General features: G+C 56.6%; 1 protein-coding gene across 2 annotated transcripts in view; it reads left to right on the plus strand.

The window, feature by feature from the left end:
• Positions 1-16,422, plus strand: part of TMEM63C (transmembrane protein 63C) — a 68,303-nt gene extending 51,881 nt beyond the window's left edge. For both annotated transcript variants that reach the window (XM_026651462.2, XM_026651463.2), the window contains exons 8-24: positions 312-363; positions 1,043-1,151; positions 1,839-1,912; positions 2,384-2,464; positions 3,098-3,218; positions 4,332-4,465; positions 5,030-5,152; positions 5,716-5,869; positions 6,482-6,588; positions 7,763-7,849; positions 9,563-9,628; positions 10,057-10,219; positions 12,078-12,183; positions 12,609-12,776; positions 13,147-13,262; positions 13,967-14,038; positions 14,394-16,422. In XM_026651462.2, the coding sequence (XP_026507247.1) occupies positions 312-363; positions 1,043-1,151; positions 1,839-1,912; positions 2,384-2,464; positions 3,098-3,218; positions 4,332-4,465; positions 5,030-5,152; positions 5,716-5,869; positions 6,482-6,588; positions 7,763-7,849; positions 9,563-9,628; positions 10,057-10,219; positions 12,078-12,183; positions 12,609-12,776; positions 13,147-13,262; positions 13,967-14,038; positions 14,394-14,606 (1,946 nt within the window). In that variant the 3' untranslated portion in view covers positions 14,607-16,422. The remainder of the gene's footprint in view (positions 1-311; positions 364-1,042; positions 1,152-1,838; positions 1,913-2,383; positions 2,465-3,097; positions 3,219-4,331; positions 4,466-5,029; positions 5,153-5,715; positions 5,870-6,481; positions 6,589-7,762; positions 7,850-9,562; positions 9,629-10,056; positions 10,220-12,077; positions 12,184-12,608; positions 12,777-13,146; positions 13,263-13,966; positions 14,039-14,393) is intronic.
• Positions 16,423-18,251: the final 1,829 nt, after the last annotated feature.

An 18,251-nucleotide genomic window follows, 5' to 3' on the forward strand; every position in this document is an offset into this window, starting at 1 on the left:
CAGGAAGATGGAATTCTGAATAAGGTGTGGTGCCTGGAAGATTGGTCCAGTGCAAGGGGTCATGCCTGGGAGATTGGCCCCACGGGGTGTGGGTTGGTGGCCAGCTGTGGGGTATAGGAAATGGAGGAGACCAAAGAAGCTTTGGGGCTTGCAGGAGGAGGCCAGGAGAAACCCCAGGGAAGCAGCAGAGAGGAAGGAGCCAGGAGGGGACTCAGGCATCTGTCACAGGGGAGCTGTTTGTATTCTGGGCCTGAACCTCTTGAGATGCGCGGCGCTCCCATAACCTCCATGCTTCCCCTCTTCTCTTCCAGGAAGCAGTCCAGCTCACTTTGGCCGGACGACCATCACCAACGTCCCAACACAGTACGTTCCCCCCACACCTTGCAGCTGCACTCTCTGCCGCTTGTGGGGATGGCTGCCAGGGGCACAGGGTTAGGCCATCAGCAATGTGGGGACTGGCCCCTGGGACCAGGGACAGGGTTTACTTTTACATGGTTCATAAAGATCTGCAAAGACGAGTGAGCACCTGATGGCCAGACGTAGACAGCTGTACAAGAAGAGATGGGAGCCAGCACTCCTACGCCGTGCACTATAGCACCTCCTGCTGGAACTGCCGTAGCTTGGAGCTAGCACCTCCCCAGCCAGCACTCCTACACCATTCAGTACGGCACCTCCTGCTGGGATGGGTTTGGTCAGGAGCAGCTTGAGTTTACAACTTCTCCTGCCTCATTCCTCCAGCAGCTCAGCTAGTGCTCCTGCAGCATTCCCTCTGGTGTTCCCTATTGGAAGAAACTAGGCCTGCAATAACTGAACTCCCAGCAGCTCGCCCTCCTGCACCCATTCCTTACAGCACCTTGTGCTGGAAGAGGCTGGGACTGCAGTAGCTATGAGCCTGGATGCTATGTGCTTTTGGTTTGCACCATGATGGGCTGATAGCTTACTCTCCAGGTGGAGCGGAGGATGGGACTGCAGTGGGTTTGACTGATCTCCAATAGGGGTGCTGCTTTGTTAAGTTGCAGATCTCTTCCTTTTTCTTGCACAGAGACCGTCTCCTATGGCTGCACAGTATCTTCGCTCTCATCTATTTCATTATCACCATCCTCTGTATGGCTCATCACTCTGTCCAGCTCGAATACAAGGAGGATGAGAAGGTAAGCTGCCCCTAGTCCTCTTCTGCCCCTCCCAACCCAAGGGGAGACCCTGCACAACTTTGCATGTTCTTTGCCATCTGTGCTTTTGACGGAACCACAGTTAGAATACACTAGATCTTTACAAATGGCCTGGAGTTGGGTTAACTGGGAAAGAGAAGGTTGGTTTCTGCCAAATTTCTCCCGTTCTCCTTAAAATGAAAGAAACCCTCAGCTTATGCACCATTTCTGCCCCCATCAAGTTGAAACTTGTTTGTGTTGCTATCGAGGGACTGAGCTCAACCCATGTCCAAGCAGTGTAAGAGGTGGTAGTGTCTAGTGGTTACAGCAGGGGCCTAGGGGTCAGAGGCTATTCCCAGCACTGGGAGGGTGTGTGCTTGAGTAATTAGAGCCTGGAACTAGAAGTCAGGACTCCTGGTTCTGTTCCCACCTCTTGGAGGGATTGTAGTGAACTGGCTGGGGACTGGGAATCAGGACTCCCGGATCCCAGCATTGCCACCAATTTACAGGATGATCTTGTACAAGTCTCTGTGCATCAGTTTTCTCCATCTGTGCAATGGAAGAAATGATACTGACCTTCCTTCCAGGGAGAATGTGAGGTGCTGCAGAGCCGGGGGTGTTGTGAATTCAAGACAAAGTATGGTTCTGCTCCCCGATCCCTCTGTCTCAGCTCCTCTTCTCCTCTCCCAGGTCGCACGGACACTGATGGTCACCCGGATTCCCAAGGAGATCACAGACTCCTCCCTTGTCATCAAGCATTTTCAGTGAGTAGAACCGCAGGTAGCTGCTTGATCTGTGCCCATCTCTATGAGCTTCCCTGCCCCTGGTTCTGTTGATTCTTGCCGACTCACTGGAGGGAGATAGGTCGGGATGCCCATGGTCTGGGTGAGGGGTGAAAACATTAGAGGAACATCAGTGTGGAAAGCAGGTGATGTTGCCGGCAGCCAAAGGTCTCGGGTAATGAAGAAGGTGGTTCTGCCCCCTGCTGGCTGCCATGGCAAAGGCAGGTACAGAAAATGCAGCCATCCTCCCTCTTCTCATCCAACATTGCCCAGGAGGACTCACCTCCTGGGGTGGTAAGTGCCTGGGGCCAGGAGGCTGTCCCCCTCAGCAATCCCAGCTCTCCCTTCCTTGTGGAGGTGGGGATGAGGAGCCAGTGGGGCTGGGAGAAGCGAGTCTTTTCAGTCTCCTGGGGAGGAGGGTCTCACATATCTGTCTGTGTATGTGCCCCGCAGCGAGGCCTATCCCAGCTGTACTGTCACCAATGTCCAGTTCTGCTTTGATGTTCGCAAGCTGATGAAGCTGGATGGAGAGAGGTGAGTCTGCACTGGGGCCCTGGGGCCTTGAACTCCTTAGGAGTCCCATGGAGCTATCCCATGGTGCCTGCACATCACCCACTGATGGGCTCAAGAGTCTGCATGCACACTGCCTCTGCAGGCTCTCCGGAGCCATCATCCTGCCTGGATCTACTTTACCCTGTAAAAGAACTGTCCTGTAAGCTGGGGGAGCATACTCACATTGTCCACATGGCCTCAGGAGTCCCAGGTGATGGCAGGGGAAAATCTCATACCTTGGCCTCCCTTAGCATTTGTGGCTTCTTTATTTGAGGTTCCTGGTGGCCTTGCCTGTCTGGCAGGCTGTGCCTGGGGTACCTGAGGTCTCTCTAGTGCTAGTGAGCACTGTCCCCTCCTAGTGTTAGCATGGCACCAGGCTCCCATGCCAGGAGGAGCGTGCCCAGCAGGATGGGCATATCGGGCTTCCCCCTCTGTCCCTGTCCACATTGGTACGTCTGGGGTATTCCTGGCCTGGTGTGCTGTAGGGGGCATGTTATGGAAGACACAGGGAGCATCTGGCTGTATATGGAAAAAAGGCTCCTTTCCAACAAATTAGGGGAGCTCTCTTTTCTGGGAGGCCTCATGAAGTGTCTTCTCTGATCCCATTCCTGGCAGGCGCAAGGCGATGAAGGGACGACTTTACTTCACCACCAAGGCACAGAAAGAGGGGAAAATCATGATCAAAACTCATCCCTGCGCCCGGATCTTCTGCTGCCGCAGCTGCAACTTTGAACAGGTAAGAGCTCAGAGGGGTGCGGGGTGGGGCTGGATAACACTCGCCCCCAGCAACCCCCAGGCACCTGATCAGAGATTCTCTTACAGCTTCCCCTCCCCGCACTGCTCTGCTTCTGTGACAGCCACTAAATGGTGCTGCTCTCCAGTCTCCTTCCCACCATACATACTGGGGGATGGAGGCTCAGGAGAATGAGCTCCAGCATCTCACACTGGCTGAGATGGGCCAGGGGAACCCTCAGGGCCAGAGGGAGGTTTCCACAGATCAACAAACAACCCAGAATCAGGCACCCACGCTGACTCACCGGAACCTGAATTGTGTATGTAGGAAACACTCACCTGCTACTGCCCGCTAGAAGCACAAACCGTCACTTGCAGCTGTTGTTCCAACCCAGACAGCTGTCTCCTTGACACAGATCTTAGTGTTGTTCTTTTGCAAGCAGCGTGTCTGCCTGGAGAGACTGGAATGACGTACAGTCACTCTCACTTTCACACCCACCCCGGGCACCTCCCCACCACAGCTGACTCACTGCAACTGTGCATCCTGGGTTAGCATTTGTCAGCTGTTGAACTCTACTTCTTAATATCTCTTCCTCCAGTACACAAAGGCCACGATTAGTATCGGGGTCCCGTTGTGCTAGGTGCTGTATGTGCCCACAGAAAAACATAGGCTCTCACACTCAAAGGCCCTGATCCTGCAAGTTGCTCCTCACTGGCAGACCCCTGTGTGCACCACCACAGACTCCGCCCACACAGAACAGCTCCATTCAGGATGGGGGCCTAAGAAGACAGGGAACACCTGAAGGGTGTTGGGAGAGGGATACAACCGGATAGAGTCAGGTTTAAAATCCATAGGTGCATTTTCACCTGACAGTTACACAGTGTAAGGGCCAGCTCTCCCTATGTGCCCCTTGCATCATTCACTGGCTGATGTCTCGTAGGCACCCAGCTCCTCTCATTCCCACTGGTAGCTTGCTCCATGACTGCCCCCCAACAGCCAGTCCAGGTGTTGATGTGGCAGCCCCCAGATTTCATCCCCAGTGGTCTGCTGGGATGTCAGTCCCCATCTCTCTGGGAGGAGAGCTCCTTTTAAAGTGATCTTTCCTCTCCCCTGCAGGTGGATGCTGAGCAGTACTACGGGGAGCTGGAGGAGAAACTGACCGATGAGTTCAATGCTGAGCGCAACCGCATCTCGCTCAAGCGTCTTGACATAGCCTTCGTCACTTTCCAGGATGAGAGGATGACAGCAGTGTGAGTGCTGGCCTCAGCGAGAGCCGGGCCGAGGCCCTGCTAGCTAGAACGGCCCTCTGGGCAGCTTACACATTACCCCCTCCCCATGGAAAATCAACCTGAAATTCACACAGCTCTGGGGTGTCAATATAAAAATAACAAGCAGCTTTGGCTTCTCTAGCACTTTCCCCTGCTGGGTTTGGGATCAGGAATGGTTAGTCCGTTCCTGCTTCAGAGCCAACAGGGGTGCCCATCCCAGCTCTGGGGTGGGATTGTCAGTGGCCCTGGTGCTTTGAGGCTATCAAGGGGCGCTCCGAGTATTTCCATGGTTCCGTGTGGACTCTGATTTTCAGTAAGCTAAACCCAAATGGTTGTTTAGTCTCAGCTGGACTCTGTCCATCATATCAGCAGAGTATGATCTGAGTATGGCTGAGGGCCACAGCCTGTGATTGTGGGAAGAACGTTTAGGGTGGCAGAGATCCTGAACCCCTTCTCCCTCCCACCCGCCTCCCCGGCTCTTCTCATATATGGGAGTAGGAATCTGTCCCATGAGCCAAGGTCTTCTCTTCCTCCTCTCTCCTGTAGGATTTTGAAGGATTACAGCCGCATCCACTGCCGCAGGCACCCACAGCAATCCTCCGTCACCACGGTGGTAAAGTCCCACAGCTGGGGCGTCCGCTATGCCCCTGCCCCCAGTGACATCATCTGGTAAATCCCCACACAGCTGGATGGAGGGGGCACCAGGGCACAAGGTGGATCCAAGGCTTTAATTCTCCCAGACCTTTGGGAGTGCTAAGGGCTGAGAATCTGCCTCTGCAGGGCCTGAGCAGTGACACCAATGCAGTGAGGTTGCAAGTCTCAGCTAGGCCAGGCAAGGGAGGGGAAAATGAAGTCTCCCGGGCTTTCTCTGGCATTGGTGAATCCAGAGCCCATTGCAGGGGGCACAGAGATTCCATTGTGCTGGTTCTCCTGGTCCCTGGCGATGCCCCCAGTTCCAGGTGGGACAGTGCAGGGGACAGTTGTGTTGAGATGTGTTGGGATGGGGACTAATAGCAGGAAACCCCAAAAGCAGAAGCCCTAGAATAATCAGAAAGGATGGGGTCTATGTGGGGGGGAAGGTATAGGGCAGAGCGAGCATGGGAGCCAGTGGGTCAGGCTGCTGAAGTGGGGAGAGCCCCTTCCCAGCCGGGTACCAGGAGGGATACCCCAGCCACCCGCACCGCTGTGCCCTTCCCTGTGCTCCACCTGCTGGATACTCTGTTCTCTTGTAGGGAGAATTTATCTGTCCATGGCACGTCATGGTGGGTGCGATTTGTCCTCCTCAATTTCTGCCTCTTCATCCTCCTCTTCTTCCTCACCACACCTGCCATCATCGTCAACACCATAGACATGTTCAACGTGACGCGGCCGGTGGAGAGCCTCAAGGTAGCTTATTCCTGCGGGGCTCTGCCTGCTGGACTCAGGGACCCACCTAGGGGGTACCCATCTCCGAGCTTGCCTGAGGAGGGGAGGGTGTGAGCTATCTCTGTGCCCCCCGAGGAGAGCAGGGTATGCCTCTTCTCTGCACTCTCCACGAGTGGGATGGGTGTCTTCTTGGCAGGGAGAAAGGGAGAGCCCACATGGTGGGCAGCCACGTGTCCCTGATGGAGGCATCCTCGGGTCCTGTCTCTCTGTGAGGTTTTGTGTGTCCCCCCAACCCAGGCAGTGACCCCATACCCTGGGAGGGGCACACACAACCTCACACATAGGGAGCCCATGGGGCAGGGCAGCTTTGTGAGTGTGCCGAAGCAAAGGAGGTGGGGTGGGACCATTACAGACTGCACCAAGTGCTGGGCTGCTCCAGAGCTGCCATTAATCCAGCCCCTTCCTCCGCAGTAACCTGTGAGCTGTAGCTGGGGGCCTGGGTGCTTGCTCTGTCCCAGTAAAGCCTTCTGTCCTCAGCCTTGCTGCCCCTCCAGCGGTGGAGCGAGCCTCCCAGGGGCTCTGCCACCAGCCAGGCAGGGTCCTGAGCTTGTTTCCGGTCTCTCCTCTCCCCAGAATCCCGTCCTCACCCAGTTCTTCCCCACGCTGCTGCTCTGGGCCTTCTCTGTGTTCCTGCCCTTCGTCGTGTACTATTCCGCCTTCTTTGAGTCACACTGGACCAGGTAACTCACGGCCTTTACACTCTGACCTTTCACCCTGGGGCCTGCCTGCCCCCTCGGAGTCACTCGGGATCTGGATTTGAATGAAAACCCCAGTAGGTACCATTTAGTCCATCTGCAGGGGTCAGGGTGGGATTGGTCCCTACATTCTGTTCCGCAGGGTGTTGTCCAGTCTGGACTGAACAGGCTGCCAGTCCCTCCCTGAGGAGACAGTTCCGTGCCCTGAGAGACCACTGCATCTGCCCATGTCTGCACTAGCCAGGTTACTGTGCTAGGTGCTGTGCTGTTTGTTCCCGCCTCCGTTGGTCAGCAGTCACCTGGCAGCTGCACACACAAATGCTTCAGTCCACTCCAGTGCTCTCGGCTACGTTCCAAACAGGCACTAAATTTCCAGGACAAGTCAGGCTGAATGGCTCCCAGTGCAGTCGTTCCCATGCCTGTGGGGATGGAGGTACAGGCGCCCACCTTTTAAAAACTGACCTGCTACCGGAGGGGGTGTCAAAGCTGCCCCACCTGATGAACCTCCTGTAGTCCCCTCTCTTCTCCCTTTATCTATGCCTCTCGCTTTAAACCTGCTCTCGGGCTGCACTAATGTCTCCCCATGGCCTCAACCAGCAATCCAGCTGTGGTTGTCCAGCTGCGTTCCCTCTCTGCTCCCCTCACAATGTCCCACTCAGCAGCACCCCCTACAGGTGGCCCAAGCCACCCAGTGTCCCCCAGCCATGCTCCTTCCATTGGCATCCCCTGCAAGTGCCACACTTCTCTCCCTGGGCACAAAATGTGTGCCTCCAGTCTCCAGCGCTGAATGTCCTGAGCTGGTGAGCCAACCATGACTCGTGGGGGAGTGGTAAAGCTGGCCATTGCAGCTTGTGAGCTACGGTCAGATTTCCAGCTGCAAATACTGTTGTGGGAAGTGGTGAGAATTGGAGAGAGACAGTGGGATTTGGAGGGTGGGGGACTCCCCAGATGGCTTCACCACACCCTGTTCCCCCATATCGGCCTCTGCATAGTTTAGAGAGAGAATCCCCACCTTCCCCAGTTAGCGCTCTGCTCCAACAGAGCAGTGTCCCCTTGAGGACAGTCTGATTCCCTGGTGCAGAACTGGACCCAAGCCCCAAGCATCTCTCCCTCCTCTTCTGTCTCCAAAATGTATAAAGATCTTTTCCTTTTTCTGTAGGTCGATTGAAAATCAAGTCACGATGCACAAGTGTTACTTCTTTCTGGTGTTCATGGTGATCATCCTGCCCTCGCTGGGGCTGACCAGGTACAACCCATGTGCACAGCCCTCCTCATTCACCTGCAGACTGGGAATTATATACATGTCCCTGGAGCTCTTCATCCTGAGGGATCAACCCCAAAGCATTTTGCAGAGACTGTGTGTGCAGGGATCACTTCACCCACCACTGAAATGCAGCCGCCTCTGCAGTGGAACACAGCAGCTCTTAGCACTCAGCAATTCTAAACACCAGTTATGGCAGAACGTGAAGTGTATTGTATCCATTTGAAACGTAACAGGAAATTAGGGAAGAAGCATGGAATTGCCCATGGCCCAACTGACCAGGATGCCAAGATTAACTCCCTGACTTTTGGGCAATGTGCCATCGTGTCTTTAATAACCATGTGTATTCCAGAGGGCATCCGTGTTACATCTCCTCCGAAAGACTGCCACAGCACAGCATCCCCTGGAGCAGTAACTCTTTAAAGAGGAAAAATATCGTACAGATCAATAGCTGGTTATTTATCATTCTCTGTGGTGTTGCTCCTTGGCCAACGCCAATCGATAGCTTTAGGGGGTGTGGAGTAGCCCAGTTTGTCTTTGAGAGAGAACTGACCATCTCCCTCTGGGGAATCTCCTGGTCTAATGTATTGATAGTGTGTATCAAACAGAAATGGCAAGAGCAGCACAGCTACTCACAGGCTATTGCACTTGCACAGACTCCTGCTGAGGCCCAACTGTCCAGCCCTTTAGCCAGAAAGCACTCGCTCCTCCCCTCTCAGCACATTCATTGTCTGTCACCGTCCTGTCCCCAAACTCTCCCCTGGTGACCCCTCAGCCCAAGGACCCCCAGCTGCACAGCCCCCTCCTTCCTGAGTCTGAGCTAGATCAAGTGACCCTGGGTATTAACCCGTCTCTTGTTCAGCTGATCTGCAAAGGAACTCCTTAGCCAGGTGTGTATGTAGCCTTGTTCTCAGGTCTAGCCAAGCTGTGATCAATTCAGGATCCTGGGGTGGGGGCAAAGGTGGTTTTAATCACCTTTGGGATGTCCTTATTCTGAAGCAGGCTGGGATCCAGTTTGGTTCCCAGCACAACTTAGAGAAGCCGTGGGGCTGACCTAACTTGCCCTCAGCTGCCTGTGGCACCAAGGGGTTGTTCTATCGGCTGGGACTGATCAGAGCATAGCGACCCTTCAGTCATATCCCTGATGCCAACAGCTTTATGCCACCTAGGGATTCTGGCTGTGCTGGGGCAATTGCCAAGCAGCTAGTGGCCCTTTGCGCAGCTGGAAATGTGCAAAGGGACCAAAGCATCAAGCCAAGAGCACTCTGCAGGAGCAGCAGCCACTCCAGTAAGATTTTGACACGGCTCCATCGTAGGTTTAACCCTTTCTGTGGAGCGTTCCAGGTCTTGTAACCAGATCCTTCAGTAATTGCCACCTTTGACAGAACAGTGTTTTCCAGCATTTGCACCATGTGGACCAGCTGTTCCTTCCCAGACCAGCCTTGATTATTATCATTATTGTTGTTATTCGCACAATGCCAAAACAAAACAGGCTGGGCACATTCCACACCGAGGTCAGGCCCTGTGCCAAAGGGAAGTCCAGAGATGGGTGGGGGAAAGGTGTGCTGCAAGACTTTTTCCTGCTCTCTGCATGTGCGTGCAAGAGAGCGAAAGACTCTTGCCTATTTGCCCATAATATTCTCTCTTGTCTGTATAACACATGTCTAACCAGCTTCTGTTCTCCCTTCTCTCATCCAGTTTAGATCTTTTCTTCCACTGGCTCTTTGACATTCACTTCTTGGATGAGGCAAATATCAAGTTCCAGTGAGTACTGGCAGGCCCTGAACATGTGTGGAGCCGTGTTTGTGTGGGGATGTGTGTACACGTGCAGATTAGGGGGAGCTGCATGCACAGCTGGGTGTGTATAGGGACAGAGGAATTGCATTTTGCACGGTCGGTGTTTTTTGGTTGTAGTGTTTGTCCCAAAACACTACAACCAAAAAACACCGACAGTGCAAAATGCAATTCCTCTGTCCCTAGTTTTGGCCCCCATTTCTGAGTGATCCCCTGAGCAGAAGGGTGCAAGCTCATGGACCCAGCAATCCTGCAGCTGTCACCCCCTGCACTGCTGGGCAGCAGCTTGGAGGGATTCGGGCATGAGTCCTGCAGCCTCCAGCCTGGCACAGCTCTTCTCTGGCCATCTGCTTGGGGCACGTCTCATTCTCTTCCCTCCTTGTTGTTTCTCGGGGCAGGTGCGTTTTCCTCCCTGATAACGGCGCTTTTTTTGTCAACTACGTCATCACGTCCAGCCTGATTGGGACAGCCATGGAGCTGCTGCGCATCCCCAGCCTCATCGTCTATGCAACCCGCCTCTGCTTCGCCAAGTCTGAGCCAGAGCGGCTCCACATCAAGCGAGTATGTGGCTCCTCTCCCTGCACACCCGCACCCACACAATGCCCATCTGCCACATCCTGCCTGGGAACTCAGACCCGCAGATCCTGTCTCCACTGTCCTGGCCAGAAACTCAACTTCTTGTACTCAGGAGGTGGGGCTCTGGTCGTAGTGCCTCTGGGGACAGGGCCGTGGCCTAGAGCTGCTCCAGGAGGTGGGACTCTGATTAGGGTGACCAGGTGTCCGGTTTTTGACTGGAACACCCGGTCGTAAAGGGACCCTGGCGACTCCAGTCAGCACTGTCGACCGGGCCGTTAAAAGTCCGTGTGGCGGTGCTGCAGCACTAAGACAGGCTAGTCCCTACCTGTCCTGGCTCCACGCTGCGCCCCGGAAGCAGTCATTAGGTCCGTCTCCTAGGCGGGGAGGGCCACAGGGCTCCACACACTGCCCCTGCCCCGAGCACCAGCTCCGTACTCCCATTGGCTGGGAACTGCGGCCAATGGGAGCTGCGGGGGCGGTGCCTGTGGGCAAGAGCAGCGTGCAGAGCCGCCTGCCGCACCTCCGGCTAGGAGCCGGACCTGCTGGCCGCTTCCGGGGCGCAGCGCAGTGCCAGGACAGACAGGAAGCCTGCCTTAGTCCCTCTGCTGAGCTGCTGCCAGGGAGCTGCCAGAGGTAAGCCCATGCCCCAACCCCCTGCCCCAACCCTGAGCCCCTCCAAACCCGGAGCCTCCTCCTGCACCCCAAGCCTCTCATCCCCAGCCCCACCCCAGAGCCTGCACCCCCAGACAGAGCCCTCACCCCCTTGCACCCCAACCCCCTGCCCCAGCCCAGAGCCCCCTCCCACATCCTGAACCCCTCTGCCCCATCCCCCAGCCTGGAGCCCCCTCCTGCACCCCAAACCCCTCATCCATGGCTCCACCCCAGAGCTCACACCCCCAGCTAGAGCCCTCACCCCCTCCCACACCCCGACACCATGCCCCAGCCCGGAGCCCCCTCCCGCACTCTGTATCCCTCATTTCTGGCCCCACCCCAGAGCCTGCACCCCCAGACAGAGCTCCAATCCCCTGCCCCAACCCAGCGAAAGTGAGTGAGGGGGGAGAGAGTGAGCCACCAAGGGAGGGGGAACGTAGTGAGCGGGGGAGCAGGGCCTTGGGGAAGGAGGCGGGGCTAAGGTGTTCGGTTTTGTGCGATTCGAAAGTTGGCAACCCTAGCTCTGGTCCCAGTGCCTCTGGGGACAGGCTCTTGGCTGGAGGCTGCTGCAGGAGGCTTGGCTTTAGTTCCAGTCCCTCTGTGGCTGCCAGGGGTAAGCTGTGCAGAGGAAGCAATCAGTGCAGGTCTGGGAAGGCAGCGGGGCAAGGGAGTACATCGTGTCGCTCAGTAGTGACCCCACTGGCTGTGTGAAGAGCAGCAGCGCCCGGCTCTGAAGGAGAATCCCTTCCATGGTCAGCAGGCGATGGCTGCGCCATGTTGTCTGGGTGGCTTATAAAGGAAGAAGGGAAGCATAAAGGACTGGGAGTTGCTGCCAGGCCCTGGAAGAGGTGCTGGGGAGCATGGGGCCGGGGGTAAGGCAATGGGCTGAGAGATCTGGGGTCAGTTCCTGGCTCTGCCACAGACTCCCTAGGTGAACTGGGACAAGGCCTGTCATCTCTCGGTGCCTCAGTTCCCCATCTGTGGTGTGGGGGCAATACGTCCTTTCTCCGCCTTCCATCTGTCCATGTAGGGTACGAGCTCCCTGGGAGAGGAACTGTCTTCACTATGCGTATGTATAGTGCCTAGTGCGAGGGGCCCCGCTCTCACCTGAGGCCTCCAGCTAGTGCTGTAACACCCACGATAGCACTAGGCTGGACGCAGCAGGGTAACTGTGCTGTTGGTTGTGCCTCAGAGCCAAGCCTATGAGTTCCAGTTCGGGCTGGAGTACGCCTGGACCTGCTGCATCTTTGCTGTCGTCATGACCTACAGCATCACCTGCCCCATCATCGTCCCCTTTGGTGAGTGGCTGTGCCAGTCCTGTGAGCTTCCAGCCCGGCCCTCAGCTGTCTCACCATCTCCTCTGGGCCTGGCCCCGGGGCTGGAAGCAGCCTCGCCCACACCCATGTTGCCAGGAGAGTCTGTTTGCTCCCTTGGGAGGTGAGATGATCATTAGAAGGCAGCTCTGTCTGGTCTCATTGGCCTCCTGCTGAAACACCTCACACACACACACACACTGTCATGCAGTGACTGGAGAACCAGCCCTGGTACAGAGAAGTGAGCAGGGATCAGCTGCCAAATCCCCAATCACCACTGGCATCAATTCCAGGGACTGTTCTCCTTGACCCAGTCCCTCATCCCCTCTCCGAGCCGTGGTGCTCTCGCCTCACCCCCCTTTGTCCAACAGTGGCACCTGTCCTGACCCTCTTTCATCCTCCTGGCCCAGGTTTGCTCTACATGCTGCTGAAGCACATGGTCGATCGCTACAACATTTACTACGTGTACATCCCCACCAAGCTGAACCAGCGCATCCACTCGGCGGCCGTCAGCCAGGTGGTGGTGGCACCCATCCTCTGCATGTTTTGGCTGCTCTTCTTCTCTGTCTTGCGTCTAGGTAGGGTGGACTCAGGGCAGGGACTCCTCCGGCCTAGACCTTATCTGCATCAGAGCTCACTTCTCCAGGGGACAAGCATCCAGCTAGTGACCATCACCTTCTCATCAGGAACAGGAGGAGGGGGAATGGGGCAGACAGGGAGAAAAGAAATGGGGTAAGGGTAATGTTGGTGAGAGCTCGACTGTACTCACCGTGTGGGGGGAGGGCTCAGCCAGATGGGGGGAGATCTCGGCTGGTACTTAGGGGGGCCTCAGCCAGAGGTGGGAGAGATTTTGGCTGGTACTCAGAAGCTCTTGTGGCTGGTAGGAAGTGAAGCTGGTGGACTCTGATGCAGACTCCCATGCTGGCTGGCTGTTTTTCTCTGCTCTAGGTCCCATCCGTCCCATCACCCTCTTTACCTTCGTGGTTCTTCTATCCTGCATCCTCTTCTCTTTCTTTGGCCTGTGTCTGAAGAAGCTGCAGCCAAGGAAGCCCTCCAGCTACCAGGTGAGAGAGGGAAGCAGCCACTTTGGTCCCAGGACCTGACTCATCGTCTCTTTGTCCTGTTTGTCTGTGTCTTGCCTCTCAGGGGCCAATATGCACTGAGGTGCCTGAGGATTTAGTTGCGTCTGGAGCATCTCCCCTCTGCCCATTCACCATCACCAGCTTTGGGTGTGTCTGTGCTGCAGTTGCAGTGGCCCAGCTGAAAGTGGCCCTTCTTGTCTCCAGATCATAGGCTCTGGGCCCCACCCTCCTCCCCCGTCAGCGCTCACACCATGGGCAGCACTAGGAGATGCTGCGTTGTAAGAGGTGCCAGTGCTTTGACTCCATTCTGCCACTAGGTGCAAGTTAGAGCTCACTGCACTTCCCAGCAAACCCCAGTCTCCTGGCAAGCAGCCCCCTGTAATCCAGGCTGTGAGAGCTCAGAGCCGAGGGGCAGCTGCAGCGTTCCCCAGCTGCTGGTGTCCAGCCCATCTCTGTGAGCTGTAAAACGAGCTGTGGGTCTATCTCTGGGCAGGTATCGCTGATGGGCGTGGTCAGCTCAGTTAATCCTAGCTCTCAGTGGCTGCAGACATGATCCCTCCCTCTCCAACCCCATGGGCTCAAAGGGCTGTAGGAGTGTGTGTTCCTGGGGTTTGCCCCACCACTTTGGGGACTGATCCCTCCCTCCCTCCCTCACTGCTTTGTATTCTCCCGCCATCTGCCTGCAGATGTCCGAGCAATCAGAAGGGGCCTTCAACGACACGGAAAGAAGCAGCATCTCCTCAACCCCTAACTCAAATGTGAGTATATCCACTCCCCCGCCCGCCGCCTGCCCCCTCCCTGGCCTCACTCACCAGACGCCTCGTTTCGGGAGTCAGCTTCATGCAGCATCAAAACACTCTGATGCAACGAACCACTAATGCCTGAGACCAGGAGCACTGCACTGAGACTCCCACAGCGACCCAGACGTGCCTCTACCCCAGCATGGCCACTCATCTCCTGGTGCGCAGCTCTTGTGAATGGAGGGTAATACACTCACACACCCTAGCCTCATTGGCCAATCAAATCCCGCCTTTCATCCAGCCTGGATTCTGAGTGGGACTGGGGTTTCTTTCTGATCCTCGCCTCTAGCCCATTGTGTGCTTTGTGCCCCAGATGTTCGTGGCCACGGTGCTGCAGGAGCCGGAGCTGGGCCTGACGCCGGCTGCCTCCCCAGCTCACCAGTCCTACGGCACAATGGGCAACCGGCTGGAGCCGGTGGAGAACAGCGAGGAGGGCGGCCTGGAGAGCTTTGAGACGGAGCTGGAGACTGTGGAGGGTGAATTCAGAACCGGGCCCGTGCTGGAGGACCAGGTCCATTACCACTGAGCGGCCGCTCGCAGCGGCAACACCAGCTGGACAGAAACACCGACATCAAGTATTGAGAACCGGGGGGGAACTCCATCTTGTAGGCCCCAAGCTTCCTGAGCTGCCACGTCAACCCTGCCGCCAGCTCTCAGGCTCTGGCGAGGGTCCAGTGCCGCTAACAGGACCAGATCCAACACTGCTGAAGAGCAGCGGCTTTTCTGGCCTGCGAGAGCCCAAGCCCCAGTGCTGGGGCGGTGGCCTCCTGCTCATGCACACAGATAATACTGGGGTCTCGGGTGCAGTGGTGGAGACAGAACTGAACAGAGGGAGAGACCCCAGGAGGCCTCCTGCTTCCATCCTGTGCTCCAGCTCTGAGCAGCTGGAGCCGATTGCTAGTGCATCTCGTGCTCAGTAGCCTGCCTGCCAACTCCTGGCTTCCCCTTCTCCTGGAGTCAGAGTCAGTCGCCACAGACCTCAGGCACCCCTCTTTGCTTTCCCTACCTTTCCCTCGGGTTCAGCATCCCTTTGGGAAGGAGGGGTGCAGGAGAGTGGGTGGCCCCATTGCGCCAGGGCAGACGTAGCTGTGAACCTTTTTTATCCACATATTTTGGGAGATTGGGGGGTGGGCACCGGCTTGTTCTCCTGCTGCCAAGGGAAAATGCCCAGAGAGCACCAATGACTGTGTCCAATGCAGAAGCAAAGGCCTGTAGCTCCTTGGCTGCCACAGGCACCAACCAGACTCAAGTGCAGATGCCAAACCCGTAGCGTTGTGGGGCGCTCACTCGCTGCCCCAAGGAGCAGGGCAGGGGAGTTGCCCTTCAGCTGGGCCCTGACGCCAGGCCTGGGTGTCATCTGTTCCTTCCCCCCATGTCTGCTTGTGGCTGTGTGCGTGTGACTGCTGAATGCTGTCTTTGTCTTTGGGGCTCCTTGCCTTGGTTCAGCGTCAGAGGTGGGGCCCGTCACCTGGCTCCCCATAGCACAGGGTAAGGGAGAAAGAGAGAGGGTAGGCGCCAGGGGGAGAGTGCTGAGGCCAGGATGGAAAAACAAGCAGCAAAAGGAGAGTTGTGTGCCCTGAAGCATTAACTCTTTGTACAGCAGCATGTGCCAGACTGCCGACTCTTTGAGCATGACCCCCGGAGGTGCATGTAGGCTCCAAGGGCTTAATTAAGGAGGCAGCTGGGAGTTGGGGGGGGGGTATACATGCAGGGGCTTATGCATGTGATTAAATGAGCTCCTTTGGGGAACCCTTCTGGGAAATCTCTGGGCTGGAACAACCTCTGCCCCCGTCACCTGGACTTGAGAACACGGAGCAGCCTCACGCTGGAAATTCCCAAGATGGCTAACAAAAGCTTGCTGTCACTTCGCTGCTGGATGGTCACCCCCCTCTTTCCCCCCAGCAGCTGCTGCTGCTGCTGAATGACCTGCACTGGGCAAAGAGCTAGGGGAAGGTAAGTCAGTTCCAGACTAGTGACAGTGGTAGAGGACTTTTATACTGCCCAGTCTCACCACCTATCTCAGAAATGCAGCCACCTCGGGCATGGGCTGCTGCAACTGTTTAACAGGTACCCAGCAACACTGCGCCAGTGCTAATGCCAGCATCCAAAGCATGGTTCTGTCCAATTGCAGCAGCTTATAATCCAGGGTCAGTGACTTCTTATGCCCCCTCACCTCCACCCCAAGCTCATGCTGTTTCCCCAGTGAGACAGGCATCACGCCTTCTGCCATGCATGGAGGAGCCACCTGCCCAAGGCTGAGAGACACAAAGCATGCTCAAAATGTTTGGATACTTGTTGGCATGGCAGGCTGCAAGCAAGGGGAGGGGTGTTCGCTGTAGGGCCACTTGGCAGGTTGTTGTCACCTTCAAGCTCCACCTGTGCAGAGAGTCATCAACCCATTTGAAGTTGCAGGATGTTCAGCCAGGGGCTCAGTTCAGCTGCAGTTCGCGCCTCAGGGAGGGGTCAGCTAGTGCTTACTCTTGAGGGAATTCTGCACCAAAAAAATAAACATTCTGCGCACAATAAAATTTTGCAAAATTCTGCAAATTTTTATGTGTCAATAATAAATGTGGCAGCACCAGCATGGCAGTGGGGCGCACAGGCCACTGGCTGCATGGAGGTGGGCGCTCACCCTGCAACACCGCCCCCCCCCCCCGAACCCTATCCCCATGACATGGATTCAATGGTGAGGCTGCTCCAGACCCTGACACAGCACAAGGGCCGGGCCTGCCCCAGAAACACTCTGGGGCCCTCCTCCCCAACCCCCGGCACACAAGGTGTGGGCAGGCACGCTCAGCCCAGCAGGCGCCTAGTGTGGGGGGGCTCCAGGTGTGGATTGAGAGGGTTCTGTATGGGGGCAATATGGTTGCAGGTGGCTCAGCGAGGAATCCGGATGCGTGGGGTGGGGCGGAAACTCGATGCACAGGGGCTTGTTTTGGGGCGGAGGGGTTCCAAGTGCAGGGGCAATGGGACGCTGCAGGGGAAGGGCCAGGTGCTGCGAGCTTGTCACAAGGGGCGGGGGCTTGTCAGGGTGGGGGTTTGAGTGTGTGTGTGTGTGGGGTGGTCTGGCTGCAGGGGTGGGGGGGTGGATGGAGGGATGTTGCAACAGGGTGCAGGGAGGCTCCAGATGCAGGGGGTGAGGCTCGGCAGGCTGAGAGTTCAGGTGTGGGCGGCGGGGTGGGGGGGGGGGGGGGGGGGGGGGGGGGGGGGGGCGCAGAGCATCCTGCAGCCAGGGTAGGTTTCTGGGGGTGGGTCTGACCCAGCCTGGGACTAGCAGCTGAACCAGCGGCACTGCTGTGTGTGTATGGGCATGCAATGACTTATGGTTTCCCTTTGCTTCCCCATCAAAAAGTCATTTTTCCGCAAGGAAGCAAAAAAAAAAAAAAAAAAAATTGCCTGGGGACATGAATTCTGCACACACACAGTGGCACAGAATTCCCCCAAGAGTACATGAGCACCAAACCTGGTAGCTATATAGCTGACCATTCACTGAGCTGTGTGGCTGCAGGCTGAATTCAGGCCTGCCAGCAACTTGCTCCAAGTTGCTGGGCGGGGGGGGGGGGGGGGGGGGGGGGGAGGCAGGCATGCGAGCTGCCCTCTGAACACATTACAGAGTCCCATCTGTCACCACAGCCAACAAATAAAACCGTGACTTAAAAACAAAGGGTGAGGAAATTTAAAAATATATTGGCTCCTCTGCTGCTGCCAAAGCAGCCATGATGCCACAACCCTCTTGTAGAAACTGGGCTCTGGGCCCATGGGCAGGGCAGTTACCACTCCCCATTCCCAGAGCTGGGCTGGCTGTGGGGATGATGCTGGTGCACAAATGAGGATCCAAGCAAAAGTGAGCGGGCCTGGTCCCCTTAGAAAGGCTGGCGGGGGGGGGGGGGGGGGGGGGGGGGAAGGGGGGGCAGCTCGGCCCCCGGGGGCCAGGACACAGGCAGGAGGGGGAGTGTTTACTGCTCAGGATCTAAAAAATGTTCTCCAGTGAGCACAAGGTGAGTATAGTAAGCCAGGCAGCCTGTCTGCACCCCTGAGGGTAGTGGAGGGTTGAAGGGGGGTGGGACTCAGCTCCTCAGGGCCAGGCTTCAGCCTCCCAGGCACCACTCCTGTGTCACATTAGCCCTCAGTCATGCCCACGGGTGCCAGAGGGAGCATGCTGATGGGTGGC

This window comes from Terrapene carolina, unplaced genomic scaffold (assembly GCF_002925995.2).
Source record: "Terrapene carolina triunguis isolate 2854851 unplaced genomic scaffold, T_m_triunguis-2.0 Scaffold96, whole genome shotgun sequence".
NCBI classification, from domain to species: domain Eukaryota; kingdom Metazoa; phylum Chordata; order Testudines; family Emydidae; genus Terrapene; species Terrapene triunguis.